Source organism: Perca fluviatilis, chromosome 5, assembly GCF_010015445.1.
Source record: "Perca fluviatilis chromosome 5, GENO_Pfluv_1.0, whole genome shotgun sequence".
Classification (NCBI taxonomy): domain Eukaryota; kingdom Metazoa; phylum Chordata; class Actinopteri; order Perciformes; family Percidae; genus Perca; species Perca fluviatilis.
Genome location: NC_053116.1, coordinates 22,840,940 through 22,866,606, shown reverse-complemented (window position 1 = coordinate 22,866,606; position 25,667 = coordinate 22,840,940). Strand labels below are relative to the sequence as shown.

General features: G+C 39.6%; 2 protein-coding genes across 4 annotated transcripts in view; both read right to left on the bottom strand.

The window, feature by feature from the left end:
• Nucleotides 1-18,622, bottom strand: part of slc16a4 (solute carrier family 16 member 4) — a 29,278-nt gene extending 10,656 nt beyond the window's left edge. The window contains exons 1-9 of one of the 3 annotated variants that reach the window (XM_039801830.1): nt 18,017-18,620; nt 17,608-17,684; nt 15,313-15,448; nt 7,603-7,735; nt 7,114-7,246; nt 6,705-6,848; nt 6,330-6,491; nt 5,552-6,205; nt 1,319-1,530 (exon numbers count right to left, since the gene is read on the bottom strand). In XM_039801830.1, coding sequence (XP_039657764.1) covers nt 1,319-1,530; nt 5,552-6,205; nt 6,330-6,491; nt 6,705-6,848; nt 7,114-7,246; nt 7,603-7,719 — 1,422 coding nt within the window. In that variant the 5' untranslated portion in view covers nt 7,720-7,735; nt 15,313-15,448; nt 17,608-17,684; nt 18,017-18,620. Of the gene's footprint in view, nt 1-1,318; nt 1,531-5,551; nt 6,206-6,329; nt 6,492-6,704; nt 6,849-7,113; nt 7,247-7,602; nt 7,736-15,312; nt 15,449-17,607; nt 17,685-18,016 lie in introns of all 3 variants that reach the window. The other 2 variants (XM_039801831.1, XM_039801832.1) reach the window with 2 other exon arrangements.
• Nucleotides 18,623-19,690: 1,068 nt separating this feature from the next.
• Nucleotides 19,691-24,563, bottom strand: lamtor5 (late endosomal/lysosomal adaptor, MAPK and MTOR activator 5). Its single transcript, XM_039801980.1, has 4 exons — nt 24,409-24,563; nt 24,257-24,318; nt 20,770-20,887; nt 19,691-19,925 (listed from the first exon to the last, which is right to left on the bottom strand). The coding sequence occupies exons 1-4, from the start codon at nt 24,441-24,443 to the stop codon at nt 19,865-19,867; spliced, it is 276 nt and encodes a 91-aa protein (XP_039657914.1). The 5' UTR covers nt 24,444-24,563; the 3' UTR covers nt 19,691-19,864.
• Nucleotides 24,564-25,667: the final 1,104 nt, after the last annotated feature.

The window sequence follows — 25,667 nt, the reverse complement described above, 5'->3', positions numbered from 1 at the left end:
CTCCATTCTCTTTGGGAAACAACAACAAACTTTGAGCTAGCAAGCTACAAGTTGAAAATGGGAAGTTTTTAAGAAAATGTGGATCGTGCAACAAGGCAGGCCTGCTTGGTTCCATCGAAGAATGATTGTAAAGATTTAATGTAAAAAGAATATGTTTATGGCATTTAATTTTTAACTGAGACTTTGTGGGACCGATTGCCAGGGATTTGCTGTGGACAAAGTACACACAGGGCGATACACTGGTAAGAGCAAATTACATTTAACCATGTATCCAGCTAATTTATATAGCTCACTGTAGTGGCAACTTGTTAAAAACCTTCCTCACCACTGCTTGCAGAATGTAAAGGGTTCTGACTCATGTAGATCACCATGTCCAACTTCAACATACAAGGCTATCCAAAGAACGAGGCTCGTAGAAAGTAAAAAACGGTTTATTCCACGGATGTGATAAAAAAAGAAGATAAACAAAAAGGGTATCCATATACAGTGCTGGAATATCCCAAAACTTTCTTTGTGCTGAAATCCACGATCTACAATCAGCTGTCAGAAAAATTGTTGCTCCACATCCTGCTCTATTGGAGCCTAAACTACACTAACTTCACTTAGAGAAACCAACTCAAAACTGTCCAATAGCAGGACAGACTAATGGAGCGTGAGTTTTAATAGGGCTAAACACATCAAAGCACATTCTATAACATTATTAGGATTCTAATGTATATTGGACTACATATTTTAAATGTCATAAAACATTTTACTATTGCAATGAAAATAAAATACCAAAAACTATAAACAATAAAATATGGCTCTTACACTCACGTTACTGTATTGTGTGAACAGTTAACCTAATGTGGTGTTTTCTTTTGCCGGTGCAAATGTTCCACCAAGAGATGTTCCTTCCCGAGAACACTTTGCAGAGACACTGTCTCTATGACCAGAGCTTAGCGCCGCCCAAGACAATTGTGAATGGTTTAAGGAAATGCAAAGAACCCAGAGCATTTTTTCCCCTAACCTGGAATGTATGTGTGGAGGAGTCAGACCTTACTCCACAGCGTTGTGGAGATAGGTCTGGCAATGCTGACTACTTATTCAATAAAATATCTCAACAACCACTTGGTAGATAAACATTTCCATTCATCCAATTACTTTTACCTCCCAAACTATTCCCATCAGCCTCAACTATACTTTGTGTTTAACGCTAAACAGCAAATGTTATCATGCTAACATGCTAAACTAAGATGTTGAAAATGGTAACATATTACATGGCTTAGTAATTTTAATATGTTCTTATGCATATGTTCAGATAGGCTGGTCTTCTTACTAGAACTGGCAGCAGCAGAGCCATGTATCCACCACAGAAGATGGCAAAGAAGACAGCGTAAACCATCAGCAGGATGTAGGAGGTTGCCATCGGGGAGAGCAGGTTGACCAGGCCACAGAGTATCAGGTATGCCTTGTGGTAGTGGTATTTATGGAACAGGTTCCTGTCTGTCACCCAGCCTGAGGCCAGCTGGGCGATGGTCTCTGTGATACCTGCAATGGAGAAGAATAGGCGAGGCTTATGAATGGCAAAGTGAAACTGTAAGATGAAGAAGAGTCTTGAAGGTGAGACCAAGGGTGAGAAATAAGGTGTGAAAAGGGGATTTCAGTACAGAAACTTTCAGTTTTTTTCTTAGGCTTTAATTGTCTTTATTTCAAAATGTATGTACCCTGAACTCCTTAAATAAAATAAAGTAAGATATCCCTTACTGTTTCTTTAAGGAAGGAGTAACAGAAAAGAGGCCAACTGGAGAATGCATTCAATAAAATATTAAGGTAACAGGAAGCTGCTCTTTGGTAATGGAGTTTTTGATGGAATCCAAAAAACATGAGCATCGCTGCTTTCTTCACCTTCAGATAAAAATGTCTTCAATAATCAAGAAGCTTCACATTTAACATTTAGAAAACAGCTCCAGCCCAGCCACAGATGTCCTAATAACTTTTGTGACACCCTAACTTTTACTCTCGAACCACCATGAGGTCTGTTTTTTAGTGAAATATCTTGACAACTATTGAAGGGACTACCATGAAATCTGGTACACACATTCATGTCTCCCCCAGGATGAATTACATTACATTACATTACATTACATAACATTGTCATTTTGGGTATGTTAGCATTTAGCTCAAAGCACCGTTGTGCCTAAGAGCAGCCTCACAGAGCCATTACTGTGGCTATAGACCCTGAGTCTTGATGTCATAAAACAGTAAATACATTTGTCTTTTGGTGTTGAGATAATCCTGGTGGGACAAACGCTGCCACAGCAGACCACAGTGGTCAGAGGCCGACAGCATTTTGAACTGATGCTTACGCACAAAGAGTTAAATGTCAAAGTCAGCCACGCCACTGAAAATTGTAGTTTGAGGGCAGCTAGGGTAACTATGAAGGCATTCTCCCAGTTACATGCAGGGACTTCTGAGTGTTACCTAAAATCTTATGCAGTAATTATATGCTTAATGAAAAAAAAAGCATGGAAGGGATGCAAGTGTGCATCTATACGTGCGTGCGTGCATGAGTGTGTGCATGCATGGGTGCATGCATGAATGCGTGTGCTAGGGTGGGGCAAATACAGAATGTGAGGGAAGAATGCCGCTCTGCAGCAAAACTACACAGGTCTGCATTAATAACAAGCGTGATGTCTAGACAAGTCTATTTTAAGTCCCATTTGTTCCTGTCCTCGTGAATATTTCCCAAACAGTGGGTGGCAACATATCCTATCTGTTAACATCTGTATTACACTTACAACACCCAGGCAAACTACTCATTTTGCACTCCATTCCATGTGATTGATTGTTTGCTCCAGTTGGATATGATGACTGGGCAGATATGTGCTGTTCTTTGCTGAGGTCAACTGGAATGTGATAGGCGGTGCGGAAACTGCAGTGGTGTATTGACCGCTGCAGGAATAGCTACAAGCAGGTAGAGCTGAGCCATTGATCAATGAAACAAACTGGTTCTATGCAGATCAGAGTTACCCATCCTTTGCTCAGCCTCTGCACCACAACTGCACAGGCTGCAGCCACTGAGTTCAACTCAGTTTGAACTCAAAACAGATGAAAGTTCTGCTTTATATGGACAATATTGCATACAGTTTGTATTACCAAGCACAATATGCAGATTTATCATTATTGTGAACACAGTTACATTAATCTACACAAATCAACATGTGGATGATTAAGGGTGATCATCTACATCTTTACTTTAAGGTTTTTAATGAATTTCACATGAATAAACAATGAAATGCCTCGTCAGCGAAGACCTCTGCTTTCCTTACATAACCAGACACTAGAGCGTTTCTGTCCTGCGAGGTTAGAAAGATGACATGGGGCAGCTGTGCTGTGTTTATGTGTCCTCCTCTAGCGACCCAAGAAAGTGTCCTGGGGTGTCGCCTGCTTGCATGCAGATGAGTTGTGAGTTTGTTTGTGTGTTTTAGCCTCAGCAGGTTGGTTCAGGCCTGCAGCTGTTCCTGTTCAAACTCAGTACACTGCAGTTTAAATTTGGCCTCTCCAAGTAGCACCTTAAGCCAACATTGGGACATTATTAGTTCCGTAGTGCTGACTGGTATAGAAGGTGTACAGTATGCGCATGCCTTTGGGCATTAACAGACCATTGGGTGGGTTGCTAGGCATGGAGAGGTGCCATTCCCTTTGCTTCAAAGAGGGACATTTTGTCACTAGATTAAAGCAAAGGTTTATAAAAAGCATGTTGGTTTTCCCAGCTTCTCTGACATGGCAGTTGGCTTGTCTTGCCTACTCCTTTGTATGTATTGCTGCCTCAGTGCAACTCTGCAAAGTATAAGCCACTTTAGAACTGGACTTGAACAAAATTTGGAGCCCCTCTTGTCACCCTGCCAACAACTTTACTCAGTTAGCTGTTGCTTAGCGACTCCAGTTAGCTCCAGTGTTGGTGGCTGAGGGTTGCCGAACAGACTGACCCGGACGATAGTGGCCTCCCTCCCTCAGCCAAGCCAATAGGCCTCTATGACAAGTGCTGGGTTGGGGAAAGAGGGACTGCGGGACACTGGGATAGTGGCTTTGTGGTGTGGGTGCACAGTGCACATGACCAGAGAATGTGACAGGACAAACGTGTCCAAGTCAAAAGAATCTGTCAGTCTTGCTGCTCCCTGGCACTGATCACTGGCGTGAAGCTTAAAAGTAACCCTACAGACATACAGATACAATTCAGACATCTATCTCCTTGGATTTTGTTACACCTGCATAGAAACAATGTAGAGATTTGGTTTAAGAGCCAAAAAAGAATAGTCGTCAGTTAATTTAACTGTATCCTGTGTAATTTTATATTGCCGTGTTATTTAACCTCAATCCTAGTTTTGGATCAATCCATGAATGTTTTTTCGTTCCAGATGTGTTTCTTGTGCAGGCCATAGTGTTTTCAATTTTTCCCATTTTCTTCAGCAGTGGTGGTATCCAGCTGCTGTTGCACACCAAAGCTGACAAAGGAAAGACTATGTATTCACAGGCCGTCTACTTACCATACATTACTTTTTTTTTTCTTCCAGTACACTGAAACAGTCCTTTAGGCAATCGAGAAGCATTCCCTCAAAAGCCAAAGCATTGATGCATAATTCAAGATTTCATTTCACACTGAAGAGATGTGATAAAAATGTCGCTCCCATGATCACATCCTAAAGTAAGTGATTTTTCTTATCTAAAAGACACATTTCATCAAAGGTAATATTACAAAGGTAGATTACAGACAGAAGCATGTGATTCATAAATGCACCACCCCATCTGGTGCATTTCAATTATTCACAAAGCCTGACCAAGCACTCTTATAGAATTACATGCACATGTGGTCGGTGGCCAAAATGTTAATGCTGTTTTCTGTTTATATGGAGTGGCCTCCATTTGAGAGGGGTGGGTTCAGCAGAATGCTGAACCCACCCACCCTTGCCAGTGGGCCAAAGTTCAGCTTTTATGTAAGCACATTCATTACATAAGACTGCAGAGTCTGAGCAGCTCACAAATAATTAATGCCTAGAAGTTGACTGAGGACTTTTTTTGCATTGCTTCTTAAACCCATTCTTAAAGAAACCTGGACCTCCCTCTCTACAGTCACTGTGAAATCCCTGTCAAAGACAAACAGCAGCAATCCACTGTCCGCTTCATCCACATTTCAGACAGTCAAATGTAGACTGGTGTCTAATCTAGAAGATGGAAATTTGTGCAACAACTTTTGTAATGAGAACAGTTTCACTGATTAAATCCACCAGTTTCTACTTTCAAGCAATTGTTTTAGTTAACCTTCATTTATACAGGTAATCTCATTGAGACACAGGGTCTCATTCCCAAGAGAGACTTAAGAGAGAAGTGTTTTTTCCAAAATATATATGTATATGAATTACAGTATACCTTGTAATTCCTGCTATATACCTACACATTTTGGGAAACACTTGTTTCCACAAGCTGAAACTGTATTTCCAAAAATGTCAAACTATTCCTTAATGGTGAATCACAAAAAGATAGGAAAAAATGTGACCAATGTGTGCCTCACCTGCCACAGAGATGATGAAGGAAGCGTCCATGGCATTGATGCCCAGGGTTCGGGCTCGGGCAGACAGATGGAAATAGGGGATGAAGTAGGCCAACTGGCTGAAGACTAAGGACCAAGTATAGATACAAAAGAATGGGTCCTTTAGCAGAGAGAAATCCAGTACTTTGGCTTTTATGACGGTCACCTCACTCGGCGTGCTGGCATGTGAGGGAAATCCAACAATGGTGGACCCATTCATGCTGCCATTGAGCTCCGCTGAGCTATCTGGAGTTGTGGGTTTACACTGACCCAAGTCATGGTGGGGCTCATGGCCATTCACACCATTAAGGACCAGCCTGGTCAATTCAGGGTTCACTGACTGGTCCTGGAGTCCCTGAGCAAACTGGCCCCCCAGGTTCTCAGTATCCCCATGAGGGGCAGGAGGAGGGGATGGAAATGAGTCTGCTTTGGAGATGCCATTGGATAAGTGAGAGGAGCCATTCAAGCAGCTCTTAGTGCATTCCTTCTCTGAGGAGCTCTTGAGGGAAACAGCAGGGCTCTTTTGAATGGGAGGAGAGGTAGGGTTTGACACAGGAGACTTCACGTTGATGGGTCGCAGAAGCATCCCAGTGGCCACCAGATTCAGCATTAGACCGCCAAGAATTAGCATTGCTCCTGTCGGGGACAAAGAGAGCTCAATATGTCACATTGTATGTGCTGTATTTCTTCTGACACCTGAAAACATACTTACATACATTATAGAGTGTGCACCAATTATTAACAAATTTGTGCTGCATACCTTGCCAAGCATACTTGTCCAGGAGCAGCTGAGTAAACGGAGCAAGGGCAAAGGTCAAACCCATGCCAGAACGCCCAATCGCATACGCTGTCGCTAACCTCCTTCGGAAGTACAGCGCTGTGACCACTGAGAAGGCTTGGTAAAGTAGTGCAAAACCAATTCCTAAAAGGAGTAAAGATGTTATCAATATCAGACAGTGTCTTTCACAGAAATGTGGGCAGATATGTGAAAAAAATGTATGTAGATAGATAGATAGGAAGAGATGTTGTCATGCAGAGGATGACTTTGTTTTAGCTTGTGGTTTCATAGTCATTAGGGAAACAGCAGGTTTTGATATCATTGAGGCATTTTGGCGCACCACCAAATTCTACTCACCAACTATCACTCCCATGCTGATGTAGAGGAACACCACGCTGTTTGCGAAAATACTAATGATGAATCCTCCACTAACCAGCACTGCCCCGGCGATGGAGGTCACTCTGGTTCCAAGCTTGGCACAGGCCACAGAGGCAAGGGGCGCTACAGAGGATACAGTATGGGAAGCACGAATACATTGAATCTTTTTTTCATTTTCAGGTGTTCAAGATCTAAGTGTAAACATGAAGTGGAAAAGTGGCTTCAAATGGTAAAAGCTTTGCTCTCTTCTTTTAAATGAATTGGTGACATGGACAGAGAGGACTCGATTGTATAAAAAAAACTTTGAGATATTATTATCTTTATCTCAATGGCAAGTTGTTGAGTGTGTAAGGGACGTATAAAGAGTTGGCTTTTTTCTGATATTAACCTCCAGACAGACGCAGACTCGACATGATGGAACCGATCCAGCTGATGCTCTCTGACGAGCCTCCAAACTCATCTTGGAATGCCACAAAGAAGATCCCAAAACTCTTCAGTGTTCCCATCACTAGGACGTTTACCTGTGGGCACGCACACACACACAAATATAATTTCTTTATGCTTAATAGGTGTTAAGTGCTTGTTACAGGCTGTGCTCTGTGAAACACACATATGGACACTTAGAAAAAGAAAACGTGGAAATATTAAAATCAACAATTATGCAGTGAGAAGTATTTTTAAATAGCTGGTTAAAATGTCTTTTCGCTGCCACCATCCTATTGGAACTTATTAAAAAGGACCAGAAAACTACATCATTGCCACACATTACACCTGGAATTGATCACAGTTTAGGAAAACTAGTAGTTGAAGAACCATTGTGCTGGGATAAATATTTCCATGTTTGAGAGATGAGGGATCATAACTGAGGTGGACATACCAGAAAGCAATGCAACACCACCATCCAGCCCCAACCTCCATCTGGAGGGTCCTCATACTGGATCTCTTTTTCCTTCTCCTTCTTAGTGGTCATGGCATCCTTCCTGAACAGGTTCATGGCGGACTTGGTTTCACTAGGAGAAGAAAAAAAAGCATCAATAACTTCAATATATCATAGGCTGCCTAATCAGAAGCATTCAGCACATCACAGGCCATATTCTAGCATAACGGTATGTAGCATATCAAGCAGGGTCTTTCTCAAAAAAAGAAACGCTTGATTATTTTCTACATAAAACCCTAGGTCGTACCAGACACCATGCATCAATGGTATAAAAGGGTGAGTTTCTGTTATTTAATGTTCCTATGTGTATTCATACCATTTGCTCTTAGGAAATGCTGTAAAAACAAATTTTAGCATGATTTTTCACTTGTTTAATAGTAAAAACAAACTTAAAACATTTTACTTTGTGATTTATCGATTCATGCATGAAAGGGTTAAATGTATTCAGTGTATGTATTGTACTTGGCTCTGAGGTAATTTGTTTATGGGTCATCTTTGTTTTTTGTTATTCCATTTAAGGAGTACAAGTGGTCTGAGTGCAGGTTGTTAGTGAGCTGGCTCACCTGGGCTGATGAGCTTGCAAGCCTACAAAGCTGGCCAGTTCAGCCTGCCTCACTCTCTCGCAGCCCTCTCAGCTCCCACATGGTCTCCTGGTTTGGTTTCTTTGTGTTATCTTCTCTTTTAGCATACACTGTTTTCAATTTACTATGGCACTTGCATGAACCACATATTTTACTCCCAGTTACATGCACTCCCAGTTAACTTTACTTTTAATAGTTCACAACACATTAATTTGGTTTGCAAACAACATTTAATAAATAGTTTTGACCTCCTGTCTTTTGTGTGTTCTCCCTCTTTTTGTCGGAATTGTGAGCCAGTTCATGACACAGTCCAAATGTCAAACTGCATTATGTGTTTCATCAGTGTGTTTACTTGCTCTTATATAACCTGGTTATTCTCTACTATAACCTGACTTTATAAAAGACAGGGAAAGTGCAGCTGTGATGGCATGGGATGAAAGGAAGTCACTGTATCCAAATAATTAAATCCTAAATCTGAAAAAATTAGCAACTGTGTGGTTTCAAGCTGTTTAAAAATTTGATTCCTAGAAGCAGGTGAAAGGGTTTCTAGATTTTACTCTTCAAAGTTATTCAGATAACTTGGTATAACTGCTCCAGGAACAGGCTTCAGGGTTTTTTGGTTCACAAAATATTACAAAGTTGAAAACATCAACACCATCGAAGCAAACTTTAGCCCATCATGCCGAGGACATACTGCTATACGTGCTGACAAGAATCTTCAATATACACATGATTGTATATATACACTTAATGTAAACACTGCTCAGATAATAAGAGCAAAAGAAAAAGTAACCATGTTTAGCTGTACTGACTTAACACGTTTATTAGTTCATTAGTGTCTACTGTCCGTTACCCTTACAGGATCATTCTGTACCATGAAATGATAACAGATCATTGTCAAACATCACTTATAGGAGCAAATTAAGAGGGAGATTGAAACAGGAAAAGCATATGTAACAGAAGGAGAAGCAAAAACAAACAAAAAGGCATGTAAGAACATCAGCAAGTACCTAAAAGACCCCCCGCTCACTCTTGTGATCCCAAATACACTTTAAATGTTAGACAATTAGTACATGTGTTCAACTGTCCCAACTAAGTGGACTGCAACTTGCCTTTACAAAATTACAGCTATCAAAAGTCTAACAAAACAGAAATTGAAGATACTTTACCAAAGTAGCAAAACACGGTTCCTCTCCCCAAAAGCACCAAGGCTTACTATCCACCAAAATCAGGACACAAGCACTAAAACTACCCATCTAAACCCAACCTTATGGGTTCAGCAGATAGCAGTTAGAGGTATTTAATCTTAAAACAGTGAAACTTGAAAGCACCTGCTATGCAGCCACTCCCAAATCCCATAGACACTTTCAAAGCCAAAGTTGACACCACAGAGTCCCCGAATAGAACCCATGGGTAAACCTTCCAGGGAGACTCCAAAAAAGGCTCAACTAGGCCATGTTATTTTGAACCCACCAAATTGGACTACCACTGAGAACAAAACTGACAAAAGCTCTCTCAACCCCCAAATTAATTAACAAATACTGTCACAACCTACCAATGTATAATTTTCCCAAAACATTGACCACAAAAACCTAATTAAATTTGGCACCCAAATTCAGTTTACCAGAATGAAAAGTTCAATCAAATTGCCAAATTAGAACAGGTTTACACAAATATTATTCCTTTTATTACATCAATGGACAAATACTCATTTTGTCATGAACTGGCTCACGGTTCAGAAAAAAAGAGTGAGAATACACAAAAGGGTGGAGGTAAAAAATGACAGTGTTCTAAATAATGTTATTGACAAAAACTATGAATGAGATATGAACAATCAGTAGAGTATGCGAGTGCAAGTGGAAAACAGTAAATGCATGCTAAAATAAAAAAATAACACAAAGCAACCAAAGGAGACAATGTGGGAGCTGAGAGGGCTGCGAGAGAGTGAGGCAGGCTGAACTGGCCAGCTTTGTAGGCTTGCGAGCTCATCAGCCCAGGTGAGCCATCTCACTAACAACCTGCACTCAGACCAATACCGGAAAGGGGAGGAGAACACACAAGCAGGCCAAGCAGAGCAGACGCAATAGGGGTGGTCAAAACTGGTTCATGGCAGTTTTAGGGTCAGACAGAGTGATACTGGATTACTGAGTGAAATGATAATTAAATGTTTCTTTTACAAAATGTCTTTTAGTGTATGAGTAACTTATGGAGTTAAGATTTAAGCTGTAGGACGGAAGCTTTGTGAAATAAACCATGCTGTTGTTGTGAAGTGATTGAGGAGTGACCATGTCTGTGTTGAGAGCCAGCTGTACTGCAGTTTGACTTCGCAACGTGTCACCTTGCATTACTTTGAGTCTTTCTTGGAACATGTTTACAAAGGATCCTCCTCCCAAGACTTTGACCCATACCTGCATATTTTGAATGAGCCTTTTTAAAAAGAGATGTTGTATTAATGCATGAGCTACAATGGCGTCAAACATGGACAAACAGAACAAATTCTATGTGGAAAACAGCTGGATGCAAGAGCGATGTTGGGGCAACAAGCAAACTCAGCTATATACTGTATAAACATTGTGTTTTCCAGTAAAGCACCTACACTGAATCACAAGGTCACAGAGTGATGTACATTGCAAGTGAGTAGTGATGCATCATGGCTGATTTCATAGTATACACACTGCTGTGAAGATGCTTGGTGAGAATACAAAGACTTGTCCAGTCTGTTTGCTATAGGTTGAAACAGAGAAAGTTCAAAATCTTGCTCGGATACCAGGCCACTAGACCCCTGTTACAGACTGTCTGGTGTCACCAGTTGTCTGGAGGTGAATATACACATGCAGTCCAGAAGGGCCAAGTAAAGTGAACAGGCAGAGTTCAGAAAGACAGAATAACCATTCTTATTATTATTCTGCTGTACCTGTGGGATAAAACAATGTGATTGAAGTACACCAGATCCAACATTGACAATTGACCAGGCAACATAGTCATGATAAAACCTGAAGAAATCAAGGTGGGACATTTTTTGCCGCCTTAGATGCTGGAAAGCAAAGAGACCTTGAACAAAGTGAAAGGATAGGGTGTAGTAAACCTGTGTTTATCACCAGTCTTTTGTAGCTTGCATCACTAACTCAGTGTCACAAACCGGCTCAATGCATGTGACAAAGAGGGGAGACCAAACAAGTTAAAATGCCAATAAAGTGTTTATTGTAAAGTAAACAACTACTATTAATCAAAACAGGTGTGGAATCAATGTTATCAGTAGTGTGTGTGTGTGTGTGTGTGTGTGTGTGTGTGTGTGTGTGTGTGTGTGTGTGTAAGATATGTGGATAAATGACATCTGTAACAAAAGAGATCAAACCAACCCAAACCAAAATATGTGGAGCCTAGGAGAGGGAGAAGGCAGAGAGAGAACAATGAGACATGACTTGTATAAAGTCTTGGTTGAGGCATACCCAGGTGTGCACCAATTAACTAACGACCCCTCCCATACTGCCAGCTCAGCCAGAAAAGCCAACAGCAGGCAGAAAAGGGAGGAGTTGTAACACTCAGTCCGACTAAGACATGTATAAGAAGCAGAGACCATATTAGGCAGAGAGCGGATTAAAAGAAGAATGAATTGGGCCAGTGTATTGCGAAGAAAGTATTTCCCCCCCGCCATATCTGTACACAGTAGTCCTCAGAGTGTGTTTGAGAGCATGTTTGTGAATGTGCCGTGGGTCTGAGGGTTTGACCGATGGGGGATTGGAGACCAGAGCTTTGTAATGGAGTGTAGAGTTTGTTACTGCACACTTCCACCACATATTCATATTGAGCTTTTAGTCTAATATTAGATTTTAGCAGGATTACTTGGTGAATAGCATTCTCCAAAATCTGTCCCTGTGTGACCTATACACCATTTATAGAGCTATAAATCTGAATAGTATTTCCTGAGGGAACAACCAATGAGACACTAACAGATCTTTTCATCTCCACCTTCTGAAGCCTGATTTACGAGTCCCAGTCTGTGCATAAAGGCTGGACTGAGCAAACTGAAAACAGAAGTCTTAAAGTGGCCCTGTGGAGTTTCTTTTAAACAAGAGTAATGTTTACATTCTGTGTTACTTACCAAAGCACATCCTTGAGCTCTAGGTGTTTTCCTTCCTCGTAAAACTTTTGCAATGTTTTATTTTTTTTTAAATACTGCATTGTTCACATCTATGTTTACTAGCTTGCTGGCGCATTGCTGCATATCTTGGCATGTTACTGTCAACTGTTGATTAATGGAATAGTGTAAAAGGATTGGCAGTATGCATCGCATCACCTGTGTGCATGTGCATCATGCAGCTTAACAGTTCTCTACTAGAAGTCAAAAACTCCACAGGGAGCCTTTAACAAAAAAAAGCCTTCAACGGGACAACAACCTCTCCGTTTTCAGAAAAGTGTTGGTTTATATGTACCTGTGTATATATGCCGTCAATGCCGTCAAGAGCATGCCAAACCTGTAGGTGGCAGTGTAACGAGAAGCTCAAGCCCACGTTAGCCAATCAGAATCCCGACAATAGCAACAACAGCAACCAATCACGTCCTCTTTCTCTCTCTCGGCGGGCTAAACCTCCGTTTGTCTCAGTTTACATGCAAACAAAGTTTTCCAAAATCTCCACTTTGGCCCGAGTTTTTAGAAATAATCGTTTTCTGTGATAAAAACGGGGTTTTCGTGTAAATGAGAGGCCAAACCGCAGGAAAATATCTGCGTCTTCCCTTCGTGTAAACGGGGCCTCTGTCCGGGGACCCGTGTTGCATGTTATACAATCTCTCTCTCCCCTTCTTTCCTGTCTGCCTCTAGACCGAATAAATTAATCAATCTAGATTAAATAAATAAATTAAATAAAGGTGAAAATGCTAAAAAAAAAAAAAAAAAAAAAACAGGGGGGTGCGGGTTAAGTTTAGACAGATATGGTCGCTGTGGTGATTTTGGGTGGTTGCTGGGAGGTACAATGTGTTCATAGTAGTCACTATATCCTGTCCACTAGTTTGGAGAATGGATGATTTTGATCGACTTGAATAAATCAGGGCTAGAAGGTTTGTCCCAGTCTAACAAAAAACAATTCCACTTCTATATTGGCAGCGTTGGGGAGTAGTGAACTACATGTTATCAAACTAGTAGTTTTACTACTGGTAGTTTAATTACATTCATATTTGCATAGTAATTCAAATAGTTACATTTTTATCATTGTTTCTCCACTGTAATTGAACCTCCTTTGACCAGCCCTGCACAATTTTTTTTCATCCCGACCGGTGTGAAAGCATATCCAGACAATGCTTTAATAAGGCAGACACTTTGGTTTTGGACAGGTTGCTTATCCAAGAAGCTGGAATTTTAGCTCAACTGTAAAAGAGATTTGGCTATAGTTACCTCCTAAACTTAATGGAAGGGTGTAGCATAGGTGAAGGAAGAACCCATTAAGTTTTGGAGCATATCCGAATCACGTGGCAGATACACTAATTATTTTTCACCTCGCAAGATGTTGGGCAAAAATGTACAAACCTTTCGGCTAATAATCCCACAATACAATGTGTTGCATTTTATACTTAGATGCAAAAGTTACAGTTGTGTGACCCCAAACCTGTCAGTCATGATGCAAAATAATGATCATTCATAACTGTCCGAAATCTCAATTTACTGCTCACTATAGAGAAAACCACTGGCTGTTATATCGGGAGAACTGGATGATCACACCCCCTCCCTGCCTCGACCTCCAGCAGGAGTTACCAGTGCAAAGACAAGGACATGATCCTTCACAGGCTTCTCACTTGCAAAAACTGCCAGTTGTGTTTGATGGAACACATGATCACTGCTTGAAACTGTAGCGGGGGAAGTGTTTTGCCCCTGCACACCCAATCAGTAGTTTTGTGGACCATAATTATCTCACAAAAATCATCTCAGAAAATCATTAACAGGAGAAACCTGGACACAACAGATTTCTTGCTGCTGGTTATGATTTACAGTCCGCATGAACAGAACTTAATCATTGACCAAAGAAATGTCCAGATCCTCCTGAAGTTCTAATATGCCTATATTTTCACCTTTGGAGCTTATTTTGTATTGGAAAATTGTCCAAACATTTTGTTAAACTGTGGCATTGAAATGTCTTAAATTGAACTTACTACCTGTAGACACCCTGATCCATGGAACCGTTTAACATCATGTGTAAATAGTTATGTGTTTAGTTAGGCTTTTATATAGTTATTGCATATAATATAGTATATTGTAAGTTTGTAATTACTGTGTTTGTGTTCTAAAAAAAGCTATAAAAAAACAACTCTTTTGGTGTAATAGTAACACAGCCATCCATTGGGTGGAAGATTCCAGGTGCAAGACCTAGCCAGTGTGTGTTGGTTGTTTGCCAGATCACAAATGTAGTGTAATTAGTTAGTGTGATAACAAAAGTAATAGGCCAACTTAGTTACAAAATGTTTCTTTTTTTACTATAGCTAATGTAGTTGTGAACATGCCAGAGGGTCAACTGTGCTTTGGTTTTAAGGACACACCTATAGGAGAAGACACAGAGTTATGTTGGCATCTCCGGTCTTGGTTATACGGCACGTAGTCCAAATGTAGTGTGCCTGCCTGCTCTGGGTAACAACATCAGCTCAAGTCACACTATTGTGGTGTGTAAAATCTGGGGCTTTTCCATACACGTTGCATGGGGCTTTGACTCTATTTAGGCCATACAATTTTAGTATGAGTTTTTGCACCCAAATAACTCTTTGACTCTAGGCATTGCTAAGGGACGCAACTACGTCATGGCAGGTGTATTGCTCAGGACTAAGCAACACCACCAAGCCAAGCAATTCACCCATTCCGAACAGGCATCTTTTTTTGAACAGCATTGCATTAGTCTATCTAAAAAAGGTCTGTCGGGGGGCGGTCAGTCAGTTTGTCCGTCAACAGCAAAACCATAACACAACATTAATTAAAAACGTCTTCTAACAACTTATGCAGCATAGCTCAGTTCCTATGGTTAGTTGTTAACCTGAGCAGCAACAGCCTCAGCAGCATACGATAAAAGCATTTCTGTGTGTGTTGAGTTACCTGTTTATGCTGATTTGGTAGAATGCCTGATGGCTCTGGAGTTAAGAATAAACTCAAGAGTCCTATTGTCTGAGTGTCATTCTCAGGTGGTCGAAGGGCACTTGTAACTATGGCTGCATCCAGATTAGCTTTACGCCTGCAACAAGAAGTGGACAATGATAAGTGAAGTGAAGTGAAATGACCCAAGAACATGAGAAAAAAAGATGAAATTTGATGCAGGTGCACGCTCACATCTCTAAAATCTCAAAGCAGAGACATAACTAGCCTATCTAAACAACAATGTGGATATAACTGTGTGCCAAGCCATCTTGTAGCTGTTGAACTAATTAATCAGATTACTCAAAACTCACCACAAATTTCTGTACAAAATTGAATGGCAATCAACTGAGCCGTTGTTGATATATTTTAGACCAAAATGGTGGACCAACCAACCGGCACAGCAATACTGCCATTCCTAGAGCCATGCTGCTACCTTGTCTAAAAACTTTTCCAAGTTTGTCACAGGAAATTAACCACAAATCACCAAAATGATGTTCCATACACCTGTGCTTAACTTCCATTCATCTGTAACATGTGTAATTATCAACAAGAATTGTATGTAACTTCCATTTTTTCCCAATGCTTTGTTCCTATTATGAGACATATTTACAAGTGACTGATTGCACAAGCTGTTAACATATTTGGTAAAGAATTGCAGAATGCAGCCCATGAACTGGATTGCAGCAAAATAGTGCTTCAGTCGGTAGTCTGAGTTAACAAATGTTAATTGCTATTAAGATGTATGGTAATGAGGAAAATAAATATAGTGTGCATTATATCATCACAAAAGGTGGTAAAAGTATTTTTTGTGTGGGAAAGATTAGCTATCACAGTAAACAGGCTCTTTTGCCTCTGTGCTTTGTTTAAATCTGGATTATTGCAGGAAACAAGGTTTATACACAAATAAGTGGATCCAAATTGTAATAGCTACTCCAGTAATTGGTGTCTCTTTCACACACAGACATGCCCAAAACTTTAATAAGAAAGGATCTCAAACTTCATTATTGTTTGGCAAAATGTGTCCCTCTTCTGCTGATCTCTGAGCTCTCGCCAAACCCTCGCTGAAGAGGCAAGCTCCTGCAAAAAGTAGGAGAAACCCCACTTTTTCCACAGCTGTGCTTTAAGAATCCTTCCCAACTGCTTTTACAGGTTTAGAGGGCCAACAGCGTTGTTCTGTTAGGGCACATAGTTTTATGCAAACAGACATGTTGTCAATGCACGAGTACAGACCCTGGAGGACAGCTCAATAAATCGTCCTTCTTTTTAGCAGCTAATAATCTTTTCATCAGTTTTAAGAAAAGAGCTGATACTTTAAATATCTGCACATACATGTCTTCAGCTGAAACAGCAGATAATTCTAAGGTTGACACAGTTTCTGGGTGTCAAATGGGACGTTCATGGGGCGTTAGAGGTCAAACAAGAAAATGAGATATATGGTTGCGCAGGCACATTGTACAAAAAGTGGGTCAAACAAAGATCCTCCAACACTGCACAGAAACATTGTGTAAAAGTGAAAAAGGTGTAGTTTGAGAATACAGCACACCTACTGATGTACTGATCTATTTCAATATACAGTGCACACCAAGATCGCACAGCAATACTTGGTAAAATGATACATCTACCTCTGCAGCATTACTGTCCTCATGCCTTTAAAAGTTTTTTAAATACCGTTTTTTTTAAAACGTGTTTGCAGAAAGTAAACGTTTACTCGGACAGTGATGACTGGATATGAAAGGTCCTGTTCAGACTCTCAGCAGAGGTAAACAAGTGTATATATTTTTTTATCCTAACAGGATAGTTTCGTGAAGATAAAAAAGTACCAAAAACATACTCTTACAAAGTACAACTATAAGGATTTGGGCCATGTTCCAACCCTGCTAACCCTGTTCCAAATTGTAGAGCCATGAAGTAATGCAAATTGCAATTTGCATTACTTTATGGCTCTACAATACAGATAAAGTGAACTTATTAAAAAAATTTAGTAACTTCAGTTAGTGAAAAATTATTGTCCTATATCTTTCTCTTTTATGTCATTTCATTTATTTATTTTCTGTTTGCTTGACTATTTCATCCATCAAGGTAAACCCAAATTCACAACCTGGAGCCTCCAACTATAACCACAGCCTTGCTTCAGCCCTGACGAATTGTGAGATTATAAATGCAGCAGAGTGTTTAGCTGAAAGCTTTTGTTTTATAGCCCGCGGAGGCATACACAAAACCGTTTTATTATTGTGGGGAGAAACAGTGTGGTCTTACCGTGTGCAGCTGTGAGCTAGTTGTTATCTTCACTTCACAGGCCTGTTGCATTGTGGCCGTCACTCAACTCCACACTGCTGGGGAGGCAAAAAGGATAGCAGATGTGGAAATTCAGGCACACTGACACTTTAGTGAATGTCAAAGAGGACGTCATCTGTGCCCTCTGTCATCGATAAAAGGAGGCCCAACCTGCACTGACGTAATGTGGATCAAAAGCTTTAAAAAGAAAAACTTTAGAGTAACAGTTTGGAGGGTAACTTCGGAAAAAGTTTGATGTGATAAAAATATTTCCCCAATTACAACAAAACTAATTACAATTTAATTTGAATTGTAGGCTAATGAATTTGCTCGGTCAACTAAATATTCAAAACGATTAATATGTTGACTTAAATAGCAAAGAAGTCCATACCTGAAATGTCATTCACTCCTTGACGCGCTCCAGCCCCAATTTTCAATTAGTTTATTTGGACGCGTAATTTAGGGTTTTCTCGCTCCGGCGTCGCAGGAAGACGTGCTTGATACCGGTGAGGGACTTTTTGGCAGAGAGAAATTGCTGCGGGACCTTGTTCTCCGGGGATGACCGTGCCATAACTTTGCCTCTATGAGCCAGTCCCTCTGAGTTGCATATCGCATCTCAGCCTCAACACCGCTGCTCTGCTGAGGAGCCGCAGAAAGCAAAGCCTTCACTGAGGAGAGCCACGTGACGCAGACGTAGCACTGAAGCTCATCGGAGAGAAAAAAAGCATTGCGGTCAAAACATCAGAGCCACCGCACCGCAGACTTTACTCAGGTCCTGATCAAAGGAGACGCACAATGTGATAGTGTACAACCATGTGCGCAGGACAGCAGTTTTTTTGACCAAACAGTCCTGCAAGGAATTTCTCCGATACCTTTACACGGAGTGAAATCTCCCCGGTGCATAAAAACCAGCATACACCTGGCACTCCACGGTTAGCCTACCTGGTCCCACTCACTCATCCCCATCCCAGGGCGCAACTAACCTAACCTTCATTTCCTTCTGTCTTTGGCCACTGAGGAGGGTCTCCACATCCAGATGTTAGCTACGCCCATGTCTAGTTATTTCTTTTATTTCGGGGTTGATTGGTTAGCCCTCTCTCTTAATAATAATAATAATAATACATTTTATTTATATAGCGCTTTACACTTTACAGTAAAACCAGCACACATAGCACATTAAAAACAGATAAGCAATAAAACCAACACATAAAACAAGCATAATGAAAGCAATTAAAAAAACAATAAAACCAGTAGCTATCAGGTGAGAAATGTAAGACTATTGTATGTGGAAAGCTAATCTGAAGAGGTGTGTTTTGAATGTGTCCAGGTCAGTACAGTCACGGATGTGTATAAGTAGGGAGTTCCAGAGGGAGGGGGCTGCAATGGTGAAAGCTCTGTCACCCCAGGTACGGTTCTTACACCCATTTTCTTCCAGGATTACAGACTCATATGAGATCAGATATGTTTATGGCACATCAACCAATTCAACTCACAAATTACCATGTAGGTGACCCTTCCCTAAAATCAATATATTGTTCAGCCAAATATGACTTCAGTGGCTGCACAGCTGTTTTAATTAATGATTGCAAACTCTGAACCTTTTGTTCATTTCTGGGAAAAATGTCATGCAGCTGCTAAAGACGAAACCACAAAACACTGGGAAAAGGAGAAAATAATGAATAGCGTAACACAGAAGAGGGCAACACAAAGTCTAGTTAATGTTTATTGGGGGTTGTTTTTCTGTGCATGACTGCCTTGAACTGAAGGATATGGATGTTAACAAAAAGACACACACAAAGCATTACCTTGGCTAGAAATAACATGATACAGAGCCTAATTTGTACAGGACATCAATAAAAAAACATTACCTGACAGATTGGGGGTTTCTCTTTTTTTTTTTTTTTTTTTTTTTTTTTTTTTTTTTTTTTTTTTTTTTTTTTTTTTTTTTTTTTTTTTTTTTTTTTTTTTTTTTTTTTTTTTTTTTTTTTTTTTTTTTTTTTTTTTTTTTTTTTTTTTTTTTTTTTTTTTTTTTTTTTTTTTTTTTTCTCAAAGGAATCTCAGTTCATTTATTAGAAAAGGACCATGTATGTTTAATTATGGGATAATATAGAAAGGACAACAGACATGTGGAAACACCAGATCTTTCTCAAAGTCAATTCAGATTGTGCGATCATACTAATGTTCCTGTTGACATGTACATTTCTTTACAATAAAAATTCCTCAGTGAGTCGTGTTGTCTTCAAGATGCTATCTTGTGAACTGCTACTGTGATGGTGCCATGACTCCTCACCAGAATGTTTCTACAAAACAAACAAACAGAGAAAAACTATTTACTTAGACATTCGCCTGATGAACAATCATAATTGATTTGTAATGACCTTTGACTAATAAATCAAATCAACCTGTCTGTCATTCACCTCTAATATTATGTTTATGATGCAGTTTGACTAGTTATTGTATGACTGATCAATACTACACTGATGTTATGACTATATACTACAATTATATTTAGTACCGTCACATGGGAATCAATAGACCCAACTTGCCATGAATAGGGTTTTTTTTCATATAAATGTACTATTTAAAAAGAATAAATATCTACAATGTAAACTTTACTTTAAACCCTCAATAAAATAACATGAGGATTAACGGTCTGTCATATTTTGTTTTGACATTTGATATCTGTCCCGGTCATCAAGTCATTGATTTACACCTTGTTGAGAAATAGTGTAATCTTACCATACTTAGAGAGCAACCTACAAGTCACAACAACGCAGTGGGCTCATCTACAGTTACCATAACGTCTAATGTTTAAAATGGCTTCTTACTAATAATAATCCAATAAGTATTGGTGTAATAGTAATAGTAATAGTCACTGATACCCATGAACCAGAAGAGGTTTTGTAATGTCCAGACGGTGGCAGCATAGTCATGCAAATGAAAATAAACTCCTTTGCCAAGACTTGGGAGCACAGTCGCTCAATCTTCCATTTTTGGATGTCTTTTAACAATTTTTCCTAGATTTATTGATCTCCCCAAGTGTTCATCAAGACCACTACGGACCGACTCCTTAAATTCACTGAGAAAAAGGAGGAGATCCAAGTCAGTCGAGCAAAAAAGACAAAAGGTTGTGTCAGCGCTCACCCTGACTCAGATTCCAGACACACAGTCGGACTGTCTGTTGGGTCTTTAGTAAGAGCGCCAGCTTGTTTGGCCAAAACTGACACAACACCGCCATGTTCATCAGACAGGGAGCCGCGGCCTGGTGGTTGTGAGATACAAAACAGTGTTACTGTACAGAATCAGAATAAGAAAAGGACTTATTGCCAAGTAAGTAACACTTACAAGGAATTTGCCTTGGTTGTTGGTGCATACACAGACATATTAAACATTACTATGAAATAAACAAATTATAAATACAGAAACGGAAACAAATATGTACAATGTAACTGTTAGATTACATGTTGGATTAATGCAGGATGTGCAAAATTGTTGAGGGATGTGCAAAATGTCAGGATATATAGAATGTGCAGAGGGCAGGTACAGTACAGGCCAAAAGTTTGGACACAGCTTCTCATTCAATGTGTTTCTTTATTTTCATGACTATTTACAATGTAGATTCTCACTGAAGGCATCAAAACTATGAATGAACACATATGGAATTATGTACTTAACAAAAAAGTGTGAAATAACTGAAAACATGTCTTATATTTTAGATTCTTCAAAGTAGCCACCCTTTGCTTTTTTGGTAGCGCTGCAAACCCTTGGTGTTCTCTCAATGAGCTTCATGAGGTAGTCACCTGAAATGGTTTTCACTTCACAGGTGTGCTTTGTCAGGGTTAATTAGTGGAATTTTTTCCCTTATTAATAAAAAAGCAAAGGGTGGCTACTTTGAAGAATCTAAAATATAAGACATGTTTTCAGTTATTTCACACATTTTTGTTAAGTACATAATTCCATATGTGTTCATTCATAGTTTTGATGCCTTCAGTGAGAATCTGCAATGTAAATAGTCATGAAAATAAAAAGGAAACGCATTGAATGAGAAGGTGTGTCCAAACTTTTGGCCTGTACTGTATATAGTCCAGGATGTGATGCCTTGTTAATAAGGCTGGCTGCAGAGGGGAACAAGCTGTTTCTGTGGCGTGAGGTTTGGGTCGTAATGGGCCGCAGCCTCCTGCCAGAGGGGAAGGGTTCAAAGAGTTTGTGGCAATTCAGAACTGAAGAAATGTCAAAAGAAGCAATACTTAAACGTTCTCCTGAGGCAACGGAAGAAAGAGAAATCAACACGTTGAATGATTACTTCTTTTTGATCAAGGAGACAATTAGATTGCTTTTTACTACTGTCCGCCTAACCTCCTCCCTTGAAGTAGACTCTTCTGGTTGCCTGGCAACCTCAAAGTCAAGACAAGACTCTAGGAAGTCACAGCACCCGGCCACAGTCCGGCACATAAATCCTCGTAAAAACCATAATTTGTTGTTTTCACATTTTGTTTTTTGTACGGATTAAACAAACAATATACTGTATAAAGTGTTAACCAGTGAGTTTTTAGTGGCTTCTTGTTATCTTTGGACAGAGCCGGTCTGTCTAATTCTCTCTGTTTCTTTGTTCTAAGCTAAGCTAAACCAGCTGCTGTAGCTTCATATTCCTTGAAGAGCATGCCTGCTGATGTTTGGGATGTGTGACATGTGAAATGTTCAAAGTTGTATTTCCATGTATGTAGCTGCTGTAGTTGGACTGGATATGGTCTGCAATTAAACGTTGTGGTTTATGTGACCAAATACATCTCTGACAACAAGAGGTAGTTTTGGTTTTATTGTCTTGTGTAGTTTTTCTCATCTTAAATGTATTTCAATAGTCAGGTGAGAAAATCACTAATGGAAAAAAGTCCTAAAATGATACAGTGTAAGTCAAGTCAATTAATTTGGTGATATTCAGTACTGCACAGAAAAGCTGAGTATCCACATTACAGTTGTCAGTGAGCGTGTCATATGCTATAATGACTTTGTTACTTCACTTACGTTAGTGATGCTCACAAATAACTAGGGTTGGGCATCGAGAACCAATTCCTAATCGGAATCGTTTCAAAAATCCCGATTCCATCGGAATCGTTTCTTTATTGGAATTGTTTGGAGGATTTGGTTTCAAATCTGATCATAGGTTCCAAATTTAATATGCGCAAGTTTTGGTTTCCGTAGAAGCCAGGCGCTTGTTGTGTTGCAGCCGTGCAGCACAGTAAGCGGAGCTCTAGTGTGGCTTTATTTTGCATTGTAAAAGCTGTAAAACTGCAACCCACCTATGAATCAAAATAAAACTTTCCTCTTATTTGTGAAATAAGCATCTAACCTGTTTCAACTCCACCACTCAAAGAATCGGAATCGAGAATCGATAAGAACCGGAATCAAAAGGAAGAATCGGAATTGGAATCAGAATCGTTAAAATCCAAACGATGCCCATCCCTACAAATAACCTCACTTTGTTATATTTTTTTAGCAGCAATGTTACTGAGAATATTGCTCGACCATGTTATTTGAGTAATTCCTAGTAACAAGCAATTATGAACTTTGTGAAAAGGATTGGCCTTGGACTAATTAGGACCCAGGTTGGCACAAAAAGACCGGCAGTAAGTTTTTTGTGTACACATTTAGAAATGTGCATTTTGCAATTGTATCTAGGGTAATTTTAATGATCTTTAATGAGGTGTTGGAGGGGATTTACATTTTGTTTTTCTTAACAGTTCCCTTTATTTTTCTATCTTCTGTTTTACATTACTCTTACATAAGGCACTTAGTGTGAATAGGGGACATACCAGAAAGTTGAACATTGACAATAAGAAACCAGTAAATAGACTGTTGACACTGGTGTTTCTATGACACAAGTTAATTTAGTTGACTGTAGAGAATATTTGACTTTATTATTGGGTTAGGTCTAAATGTCAGATGAGTTTGGTGTCTTCTGTTATAATGACTTATTTAAGCCTTTGCTGTCTTGGCTTAAGCAATGATAAAAGGGACATAAAGTGCTGTGCTGAGAGAGAATAATTTGGTGATTCAATGTAAAGGAATACTCCACCCCAAATTGTTAATTAGTATATTACTTTCCACGTGTGACCTTGAATTCTTTAAGAAAACTTTATGTTTGACCCATTCCTCCATGGTGAAAGAAGAATCCCAAAAAAATCTTGATAACGCCCTATTACTCCAATGCATCAAAACTACTGCGTTCACCATCGAGGCATACAACAAAAACAAAGTTTTCTTCAGGAATTCAAAGTAACACGGGGTGAATAATTGATATACAAATTATAATTTGGGGGGGTGAAGTATTCATTTAATGTTTTGATAATTGTAACAGTGTTTCAGAAACTGAGATTAAGCTATTAAGAAAATGGACTAATGATGACTCCTAGTTGTTAAAAATACCAATAACATCAGCCGGTTGTATAGGTTGGGGGTGATTTTAGGGGAGCTAACAACAGTTTACCTGATGGTCGGCTTGAGTAATTTACTGACTGATGCGTTTACTCTGTTTATACTCCTCGATAAAAGGCCAGTTTGGTTGGTGTGAATACATTTAAGCAACATGTTCCTATAAATCTCAGGTAGAAAAAGTAACTCAGTGTTTTCTTACAGCCCAGGTTGTGTCCTTGTTGATCCGTGCAAAGCACACCGACAACTGCTGGATTTTTCATGCTGCCAACAACACAGACAAAGAGCTTTCAGTCGTCTTTAACGTCCCAACAGTCAAAATACGAACTCAAACAGAGTGTGGTATTAACTTACGTATCATCGAGATGTTGTTCGAGGGTGGACTCCATTATTAACAATCGTAAATAACTGCAAAAGTCAAATTCTGTGTATGAATATTACTTGTTTTGGTTGTCTGCTTCCTCAGTTTCCGGTTCAAATCAGCTGATCGTCACGTGCACTAAGGGTCCCTGCGAGGACTACACGAAGCGCGTATAATGATAAACAAAACAAGAAAAGGGACTGCGTAATACTTGTAAGCAAGCACATATAGTGTATCATTAGTTAAGTGTACGATGTGTAGTTATATGGATGCAATGTACGCACACACACACACACACACACACACACACACACACACACACACACACACACACACACACACACACACACACACACACACACACACGTATATTGTTTTGCAAGTTAGTGTATGGTCTAAGACAGACCAAATATATTAGAGAACAAAAACAACTCTCTCCGAAATCCAAAACCTAGAGTGCTAAAACTCAAATTTGTGATGTCTTCATAGTCTGGATCTGCTCCAGCCTCCATAGGCAACAAATTGGGAAAGATGTTATAGATGACACTGAGAGCAGCCAGGGGAATGTTCTGAGTATATGGGTACATTTTCTGTTTCAGAACTGAGAACACTACAATAGAATAAAGCTTAGTCGGGTATAAAGAAGAAAGCAAAATCAACAAAGTCCCATTAATTGTCTGTGGAGTAGCTCCAGACTTCATACTTGATGCCATCACAAGTTTGAGACTCACTGCTAAGGGTTCTGTGAAGTAAGTGATATAAATTTTCCTAGGCAATTAAAATAACAAATTGAAATTCTTTATTTAGGTGGTGTTCCTCTTAAAGCTATAATTACCAACTGGGTAGTGTTTATATGTCCTCGGGAGATTTCATATTCTACTATCAGCATTTGATATATAAGCTTAATATAGGCTGCTTAATATCACTCCTGGCTTCTTCTATGTGGCTAGGTCCTCATTCCCTAAAATCATTTTCTAAACTGGATTAGTTATAAAATGAAACCCTGCCTCTCTATATTTCCTCATGTCACTCTCTTCCTCCCCGCCCCAGTGAGAAAATGATTTGGATATTCAGAGTTGCATAAATATAAAATTAGATTACTTGAGTTAGTTATTTCCTCCTGATTATATACTAATCTTTATTGATAATCTGTTCCCATTTTTTTCTCAAGCATTTCACAGGCAGTCACAATCAGATGACTCTCAAAATAAGCTGAGGTTGCCCAAAACAGCTCCAGTATCACATGCTGCTT